The 10,198-nt window shown below is 43.2% G+C and overlaps 2 protein-coding genes across 3 annotated transcripts in view; one reads left to right on the top strand and one right to left on the bottom strand.

Annotated features, from left to right (window-relative positions):
• Nucleotides 1–10,198, bottom strand: part of LOC143286705 (lipase maturation factor 2-like) — an 85,910-nt gene that overhangs the window by 42,044 nt on the left and 33,668 nt on the right. The gene's annotated exons all lie outside the window — the stretch shown is intronic.
• LOC143286704 (malignant fibrous histiocytoma-amplified sequence 1 homolog) overlaps nt 1–10,198 on the top strand; it is a 29,120-nt gene that overhangs the window by 7,745 nt on the left and 11,177 nt on the right. The window contains 1 exon segment of the mRNA XM_076594379.1: nt 9,186–9,555. Within this exon segment, the coding sequence (XP_076450494.1) occupies nt 9,213–9,555 (343 nt within the window). The 5' untranslated portion in view covers nt 9,186–9,212.

The raw sequence follows: 10,198 nt of genomic DNA, 5'->3' as shown, positions 1-10,198 counted from the left end.
CCCGCTGCCTCCTCCACCCTTCACGTGTGAACTAAACTATTGACACCCTGCGTCCACATGTGATAACTCTGTAACACTATTCCTTGAACCATAATCATAATTTCAATCACAGTGAACCAACTTTGTCAATTTTCGCCTCGCAACAGTTTACCATACCAGTGGCTGGTGTCAAGGGGGAGGCAGGGACAGGGCAGGGAATTCACTGCCACTTGTTCCAGGAGTGATTTTAAGGCCGCACACAGTAGTGAAATTTTGACCCAAATCATGATTTTTTGTGATTTTCGTTTTTACACATAATTTGCTTCATCAACATCAAATCTTTATAGTCCGTTTCACGTGGGTACTATATTTAGTTAAATAAAGCTTTAAACAGCATCAACATGTGTGATTTCTTGTGAGTACAAGCACATCTCTTTCTTTTCCTGTTTTCTCAGTTTTGTGTTTTGTCCATTTTTTCAAAATGCTAATGCTAAAAAACTTTAAAAGATAGCATGTTCAAACTTAGTACTTTCTTTCTTTATGTATTCACCCTTATTATAGTGCTGTGGTTTGTATAGTACTAGTAAAAGAATGAAAATACACTCATTTGAAAAAAAGATGTCAAGGAATTTATACTCATTTCAACAACAAAAATAATAATAAATGTATTTATTCAAATTCCAAAATACCACTGCACTATAATAAAGAACAAATACAAATAAATCAAATAAAACAAACAGAAATAACATATCTATAAAGGTACCGAAGTTTTAAGCTTTTAATTTTTTTGTTTGTCGGCCATTTTGGATTCGTTTCCATGGAAACCGTCAGGACATATTGCAGAAAAATGACCTTTTTAGACATGTTTAGTCCAATATCTTTGCATACCATGTCACAGAAGGCCATAAACTTCAGGTTTATTTCATACGTTTTTGTACTACTGTGTCTGGCCTTAATTTATTCATCTGCATCTTCCTTTTCCTTTATTCTTCCTCAGCTGTGTGAAGCGTCACTGGAGTGCCGCCCACAACAACTGTTCACCAGATTCCTCCAGGTCTGTCTGTCACTTGTGTGTCAAAGCCTGGGTCTCTGCTTAACTATTCTTTCCATCAGAATGTTTCGCTTAGTGCATACAAACTTCACCTTTCACCCCCAAAAGTTTACCATACAACGGTGGGCATGATGGTGGCAGCACAGAGAGAGAGGTAAATAACTTCCACAAGTGATTTCAACCTATTCATCTGCACCATAAACCGGAATCTTTACTTCAGTCAGTGCATACAAACTCCACTTTCACCCCCAACAGTTGACCATACAACGGCGGGCATGACGGTGGCAGACGGAACAAGCGAGAAAGGAGACTTGGGGTCTGTGTAAAGACTGACGGGGCAACTGCAAGGTAAACACAGGTGACTGTAGGTGGGGATAAACGTTTTAGCGGCTCCACTGACACAATATCAATAAACGATGGCTTTCTTGTAGCCCCAAGACCCTGGGCTTGGACCAGGCTACCCCTGTGTAAGGTGATAGGGCTGAGCAGGGTGGACAGGTGTTGGCTTTCATGCTGACCTGTCCACAGGTATGTACGCCTGGGGAGGTGAGGGGTGGGGCAAGTCTTTTTTTGTTTACCAAAACAAAAAAAGAAAAAAAGGAAGGTGTGTATAAAAGCACGACGATAAAATGAAAGAGGACTGCTGCATCTGTAAATATTACAAATGGAGAAAGTTTATAAAAACTGCTGATTTTAAAACATGACCCATTTTAGATAAGAAGTGTCTTCTCTTCTTATCAAAAGTCGAGTCTTTGTTTTACAACCTACACTTTCTATGTATACTTTTTCCATTTGAAAGAGAGAGAGAGAGAGAGAGGAGAGAGAGAGGGGGGAGGGAGAGTGTGTGTGTGTGGAAAAAAGTCTTTATCAGTTATCATAAAAGAGCATTGCGTACGTACACGTCTCATCACGCACAAGACAAAGTGAGAGAGAGAGAAAGAGACGGACTCCAGATGGTTTTAATGTTCTAAAGCAATTAGACTCCTAAACATTGATGTTCCACGCTAAACTGATGGTATTCAAGTGAATTACAATATTTATGTACACTTGATTTATTTAATACATTATCTTTAGCCAGCTGAAGACATGCATGCTTGCACACACACACAGACACACACACACACACAAAAAAAACACAAAAAAAACCACACACACATACATGCACACACATACACACACAAAACTCACACACGCACATACATGCACACACATACATACACACAAAACTCACACACACACATTCACACGCGCACACACACACACATGGGCATTTCCCAACAAAGCAAGGTCCACAACACACAAGTCCCTGTGAACAACTCCAGCAATGACACAGACCACGGCTCCCACATCACCATCACTCCCTCACAGCTTCTCTTTAACCCTTTCACCGCCAGTCAATTTACAGTACAAAATTTCCTTGTGGTACAAACACAGAAAAGACAGTGGACAAGAATAGCTGGGGATTCCCCCCTGCGATGTATAGATCATTAAGAGCAGTAGGTTCATGGATAACAGACCAATGAATGGTCACCTTTCAGTGACATGGGTCCTCTACCACGCCTGTGCATAAATGCGAGCTTGGCGGTGAAAGGGTTAACTTCAGACAGAACAAGAAAGGAAAAGGAACCAGATACTATGTATGAACATGCCCCCACAACTGATGGTGGAAAAAAAACAGGTGGTTTGAGGCCCCGCACACACACACACACACAAAAGAAACAAACCTGCTGGAAAACTTTTTCAGTTTTCACCCCTGCCTCCTTCCCTCTCTGCCTCTCTCTGTTTCTCTCTCCCTCTCTCTGTTCTCTCTCCCTCTCTCTGTTTCTCTCTCCCTCTCTCTGTTTCCTCTCTCCCTCTCTCTGTTTCTCTCTCCCTCTCTCTGTTTCTCTCTCTCCCTCTCTCTGTTTCTCTCTCCCTCTCTCTGTTTCTCTCTCCCTCTCTCTGTTTCTCTCTCCTCTCTCTGTTTCTCTCTGCCTCTCTCTGTTTCTCTCTCTCTGTTTCTCTCTCCCTCTCTCTGTTTCTCTCTCCCTCTCTCTGTTTCTCTCTCTAACTCTGTTTCTCTCTCTAACTCTCTCTGTTTCTCTCTCTAAATCTCTGTTTCTCTAACTCTCTCTGTTACTCTCTCTAAATTTCTCTGTTTCTCTCTCTAAATCTCTGTTTCTCTCTCTGTTTCTCTCTCTAAATCTGCTTCTCTCTCTAAATTTCTCTGTTTCTCTCTCTAAATCTCTGTTTCTGTTTCTCTCTCTAAATCTGCTTCTCTCTCTAAATCTCTCTGTTTCTCTCTCCCCCTCTCTCCATTTCTCTGTTTCTCTCTCTAAATCTCTCTCCCCCCCTCTCTCTCTCTTTCTCTCTCTCCATTTCTCTCTCTCCCCCCCCTCTCTCTGTTTCTCTCTCTAAATCTCTCTCTCCCCCCCTCTCTGTTTTTCTCTCTAAATGGAAAACAGTTTTGGGCTTCTCAAGTTAGAGAAATATTATGTACAACAGGTTTTAATTTTGTGTGGTTGCAACAGGGTGTTGGTGATGTGAAAGGATTTCTTATTACTTTCAAGCAAAGACTTATAGATATCTTCATTCAAGAATGGTCGGGTACTATTAGTGATAGAGACAGATATTCATGCTACAGATCATTCAAAGTTGTATTTGAAAAAGAAAAATACATAACAAATGCTGATGAATATTGTTTCAGAGTGGCGTTGTCTCAGGCCCGATTTAATGTGCTTCCTTTAAATAACAATGTTAATAGGTACACTGAGAATGTTTTAAAGCATTGTCCTTTTTGCCAAGGTGAACTAGAAGATGAATACCATTTGTTGTTTGTTTGTTCTGTATATAATGATTTACGGACAAAATTTCTTCAAGACTGTTTAAACATGTCTCTTAGTTCACTTCTCCGATCAAACAACAAGCAGAGAAATTTCCATGTATCAAAATTTATTTTCCATGCGATCAAAAGGAGAAATCATATACTCAGACCTAATTAAGTAGAATTAATGTCAAGTCCATGAATATTATGATATTGTGTCATCTGTTCAAGTGTTATAATACCCCTTCCCATGCCCACCCCCAGTCCCCTGGTTTTGAATTGTGGTCCATGGCCAAAGTTCATTAAAACAATTTCGTTCATTCGTTCGTTCTCTAAATCTCTCTCTCCCCCTCTCTCTCTCTGTTTCTCTCTCTCCCACTCTCTCTGTTTCTCTCTCTAAATCTCTCTCTCCCACTCTCTCTCCGCCCCTCCCCCCCCCCCCCCCCTCTCTCTCTGTTTCTCACAATTCAAAAATGAAATAAATAAAATAAAATAAATAAACAAACAGAAAAAAATCAGAAAATTGTAAAGAGGCAACCCACAAACACAAGCATACTTTTTTTAAAAATGTATCATTCTTGGTGAAAAGGCTGATCAATGAACAACAGCAACAATAACAACACACACACACACACACACACACACACACACACACAAACCCCAACACACACACACACACACACAAACCCCAACACACACACACACAACCCAACACACACACACACACACACAAACCCCAACACACACACACACACACACACACACAAACCCCAACACACACACACACAAACCCCAACACACACACACACACACGCAAACCCCAACACACACATACACACAAACCGCAACACACACACACACACACACACACACACACACACACACAAACCCCAACACACACACACACACACCCCAACACAAACACACACCTCCCCTTCCTCTCTTTACAAAGGGGTACCCCTGTCCCTAGGAAGGCAGATTATAATTTCAGTTTCATGCAGGCGACGGTCACAAACCTGCAAAATCAATACGACCAGTGTGTGTGTGTGTGTGTGTGTATGAGACCTTTCAGCCAGGCCACACAGAACACAGACCTTACTTTACATACTGTGCATGTTAACAGCCCACAACCTCACTACCAGCCTTCACAAAGCGAGGGGATGGGGCAGTGCTCTCAGGTCCCCCCCACTGGCACCCGGGTGACAAACTGCAGCTCACACCTTGAGCGCTTACATTACGCTGCACTGTTTCTTGGTCTGTCACCTACTCCGGCTTGCAGTTGCAGTGCTGTACAGCGGCAATGTTGGATGATTCTGGTGCTTGTGAATGGGGTTCTGTCAATGGTTTAAAATCAATTCAGTTGGCTTGCTTTGTGAAAGCTTTTTTTTTTTTTTTTTTTTTTTTAAATAAAACATCCCTAGAATTTCTTTTTTTTTAAAATGAAGAAATAAATGAACAAACAAAACGAGGGGCAAAAATAAATAGATATGTGTTGGATTTTCTGTGCTTGTGAAAATCTTACAACTGTTTAAAACAAAAAACAAAAACAAAACACAAAAAAACCATCATTTGCTCAACAAAAATATCTTTGAACCAAAAAAAAAAAAAAAAAAACAATTCTATATAGTGACAAGCTTTTTTTTGTGCTTTTTTGCTGCTTTAAAAAAAAAAAAGAATATAAAAGGAGAGGAAGAAAAAAAAAGACTAAGACAGAAAGTGAAAATTGTGGAACTGCTGTGATTTAGGTGGTTGTTTCTGGTCTCTGGCACCAGGGCTGTGTGATCAGTTTGGGGCAGTCACCAAGGGACCTAACTGACCAGGGCGGAACTGATTCACCCACTGAAGCGTCAGTGAAATACACTGCTTGTGCAAACTTCAACAAATTGTGCCAAAGTTGCAGAAAACAAAACAAAGAAAGCCAAGTCTCTGTAGCAAGACAAACAAACAAACAAAAACAACCAAAGAAACTATTCTTTTTTGTATCCGAAAGTTATATTCAGCCTAAATACTGCTAAAACTTGGTGGGTTTTGACTGACCAATTCTTTTTTTCTTTCTGAACAAAATGTAACTGATGACATGACATCAACTGTCACACCCACTCTAAACGAATCCAGGGCAGGAGTGTAATAAGAGCCGTTAACTCACTCAGTACGGCCAGTCCTCTCTTCTCCTCTACACAGACCCCTCGGATGTCCAGTGGGTGTCTCAATGACCCAACCTTTAGCTTCCGTCGTCAGAATTGTGGTATTCTTTGTCAACGTTCACCTCTTCAGTATAAGAGCCTTCCGCTTGCAATATTTTGATGATGGTAATTGGGATGAAACGCTGTTAACGTCGTCCCTTTCGCCGTTTGTATGGAGAGTGTTAAGTGTGGCTGTGTGAAAGTGAGTAGCTGACCCAAGCCACCACAATGAAGAGAGGTGCAAAGTCACCCGGCAATAACCTGGGTACCTCCCCAAGTCAACCTGGGACACCCTCAGGTCGACGCAGTTCCAAATCGGTGACAGTAAGTACCATTAACAGCACCGTCCATCAAAGTCTATGCATGTGATGTGCACGTATGAAAAGTCTGTTGCTGACAGTAAGTACCACTAACAGCGCCGTCCATCAAAGTCGATGCATGTGATGTGCACGTATGAAAGTCTGTTGCTGACAGTAAGTACCACTAACAGCGCCGTCCATCAAAGTCGATGCATGTGATGTGCACGTATGAAAGTCTGTTGCTGACAGTAAGTACCACTAACAGTGTTGTCAGTGGAAATCTATCACAGAAAGAAAGACAGAGAGAAAGAGAGAGAGAAAGTGACTGATTCAGTTTATTCTGAGAGAGGGAGAGACAGGCACAGAGAGTTAGTGCAACAGTGCTGTCATTGAAAATATACACATATCAACAACCACAATGTACACTTATAAAAATCTGTATATATGAACAATTATATGTGCACATATGAAAATCTATGCATGTGAACAACTATCTGCAGATATGGAAATCTATCAGTGGCGACAGTCCCACTGATAGTGCTGTCACTGAAAATCTATGCATGTGAACAACAATATGTGCACATATGAAAATCTACCTGAATTACCAGTTATCAGTGACAATAATAACCACTAATACTGCTGCATTGAAAATCAATGAATGTGAAGAAGTGCATATATGGAAATCTATCAGCAACAGTGGATGCAACTAATCATGTTGTCACTGGAAATATATCAGACAGACAGACAGAGAGAGAGAGAGAGAGAGAGAGAGAGAGAGAGAGAGAGAGAGAGAGTTATTCTACAGAGGCTTGATGCATATTGTTCACGAGTTTAGTGCCATCTCAGTCATTTCAGAATGTGATGAGGCTCCCTAAACTGTGGAGAGGAGACTGGAGGTGGGGGTGGGGGTGGGGGGTCGGGGGGAGGGGCAGTAGGGGTGAGTGGGGAGGGGCAGGGCATTTGATGGTAAGCAGCACTTGCACAATGGGCTCCACACTCAGCTGCCTTAGCAATATACACTTTGGAGGGGTTCAGGGGTGGGGGGTGGGGGTGGGGGGACGAAGCTTGTCTGCGACCACTGTCCTGAAAAGGCAAGTACGGAACACTGAAATTCTTGGACAAAACCATGATGAAAGCTGACCGAATCCTAAACCCAAACGCTACAAAAGTCTCCTTAGAGGCGCTGTACTGACAAGAACTGGGACTCCTCTGCTTATTTCAAATGACTCAAATCCTAACGGGTGGTGGTGGGCACACACCTGAGTGAAGCAGAAAGGTTTTGGTTCAAATCTTCTCAGTGAAACAGGTCCAGTAGGGCCAGACATTGATCTGTCCCCACCCTGTCTTGCTGCCTTCTCATGTCCTGTGCAACAACGCCACAGCGTGTGCGTGTGTGTGCGTGCGTGCGTGTGTGTGTGTGTGTGTGCAACACACAATACACACTTACAATAAGCATGCACAAATACATGCTTGATCTCTCTCTCTCTCTCTCTCTCTCAAACTCACTCTTTCTCACTCTATTGTCTCATTAAATGTTTAGCTCACATCCTTGTCAGTGAAACTGCAAAACAGTGTGTGTGTGTGTGTGTGGTGTGGTGTGTGTGTGTGTGTGTGTGTGTGTGTGTGTGTGTGTGTGTGTGTGTGTGTGCAATACACACAATACACACTTACACTACACAAGCCGTTTGCACTGTGATACACAAACACAGACACAAGCACAGACACACACGTCTACACAACTGAATGCATGCACACACAAGTGTGCACACAAACGCAAACACAAGCTGTTAATGAACTGTGTTGCGTCAGAACAAAACCTGCTGAAGAAATTTACAGAAATACTTGCTTCCTCACGGCAACATGATCTGGAACTGGTTTCCAGTAAAATCATTCTACTCACACAAACTGAAGTTGAATGAGTGACAACCATTCTGCACACACAACACACACACACACACACATACCCACACACACACACACAAACACACACAAACACGCACACACAATATCACTTCAAGTGGAAAGACGTTAAACTGAAGACGACGACACACACACACACACGCACACACACACACACACACACACACACACGCACATACACACATACACACACACACACTCACACACACACACACACACACACACACACACACACACACACACACACACATACTTACATGCACACACACCACCACTTTAAAATGGTGGAGAAATCACATTGGACAGACTGTCAACAACAGCTGATATGATAACCATTACCAATTCATTCTTCATGTCCACATCAATTACTTTCTTCTCAACACCTAAAACCAACATCTACAATCAACACCCACCAATGATGACCGATACACACAACATTCTTCACTGAACAGGTTTCCCTCCTCTTATACCACTATGATGTGCGAGACACCCTCCCGTTACATCTCTGTAATGTGTAACACATCCTATTATATCCCATAGTATAACTAATCCTGTTACACAACTGTAATGTGTAACAAATCCTCCAGTTACACCCCTAGAATGTGCAACACATCTTCCTGCCAATATATGTATTTTTTTCTCTTTCATCCTGCTACACTCCTAAAATATATGACACATGAGACGTTTTGTGTTTGATCCTGTTACACTCTTATAATATGTAACACATGTGACGTTTCCTGTGTCACCCTGTTACACTCTTATAATATGCAACACACATGTGACATTTTCTGTCTCATACTGCTACACTCCTATAATATGCAACACATGTGTGACATTTTGTCTCATCCTGTTACACTCCTATAATATGCAACACACATGCGACGTTTTCTGTCTCATCCTGCTACACTCCTATAATATGTAACACACGTGACGTTTTCTGTCTCAATCAGTTCCTCATTGAAGAGCGAGGCTCCAAAATGCCTGGAAAGACCCCCTCCCCACACAAAAGCCGGTCGCCGTCACCCAAACGGAAAAGCGCCTCACCCAAGACCACCCCGTCACCGGGCGGCAGAAAATCCTCCTCCCCAGGGAGAAAGAAATCCCCGGGGCATGGAGACAAATCCCCATCGCCGGGACGACGGTCCGGGTCGGGGAAAGGGAAGACACCCACGTCGGGAACAGGGGATGAGTCGGCGCCGGCCTCAGCGTCGAAGAAGAAGAACGTGGTGATCAAGACTCCGGAGCTGACGGAGAGGGGGCTGAAAGTGGTGGACTACTCCGGTCAGGGAATGACCGTCATCCCCGCGTCCCTGCTCAGCAGTAAGTGCCCACACCATCACAGCTTCTACTTCCCACACAGCTTCTACTTCCCACACCATCACAGCTTCTACTTCCCACACCATCACAGCTTCTACTTCCCACACAGCTTCTACTTCCCACACCATCACAGCTTCTACTTCCCACACCATCACAGCTTCTACTTCCCACACAGCTTCTACTTCCCACACACCATCACAGCTTCTACTTCCCACACACCATCACAGCTTCTACTTCCCACACAGCTTCTACTTCCCACACACCATCACAGCTTCTACTTCCCACACAGCTTCTGCTTCCCACACACCATCACAGCTTCTACTTCCCACACACCATCACAGCTTCTACTTCCCACACAGCTTCTACTTCCCACACACCATCACAGCTTCTGCTTCCCACACACCATCACAGCTTCTACTTCCCACACACCATCACAGCTTCTACTTCCCACACACCATCACAGCTTCTACTTCCCACACCATCACAGCTTCTACTTCCCACACAGCTTCTACTTCCCACACACCATCACAGCTTCTGCTTCCCACACACCATCACAGCTTCTACTTCCCACACAGCTTCTACTTCCCACACACCATCACAGCTTCTACTTCCCACACAGCTTCTACTTCCCACACACCATCACAGC

The sequence above is a fragment of the Babylonia areolata genome, chromosome 10, assembly GCF_041734735.1.
Source record: "Babylonia areolata isolate BAREFJ2019XMU chromosome 10, ASM4173473v1, whole genome shotgun sequence".
Lineage (NCBI taxonomy): Eukaryota > Metazoa > Mollusca > Gastropoda > Neogastropoda > Buccinidae > Babylonia > Babylonia areolata.
Note: the sequence above shows the minus strand (reverse complement) of the source record. Positions and strands in the feature narration are given on the sequence as shown.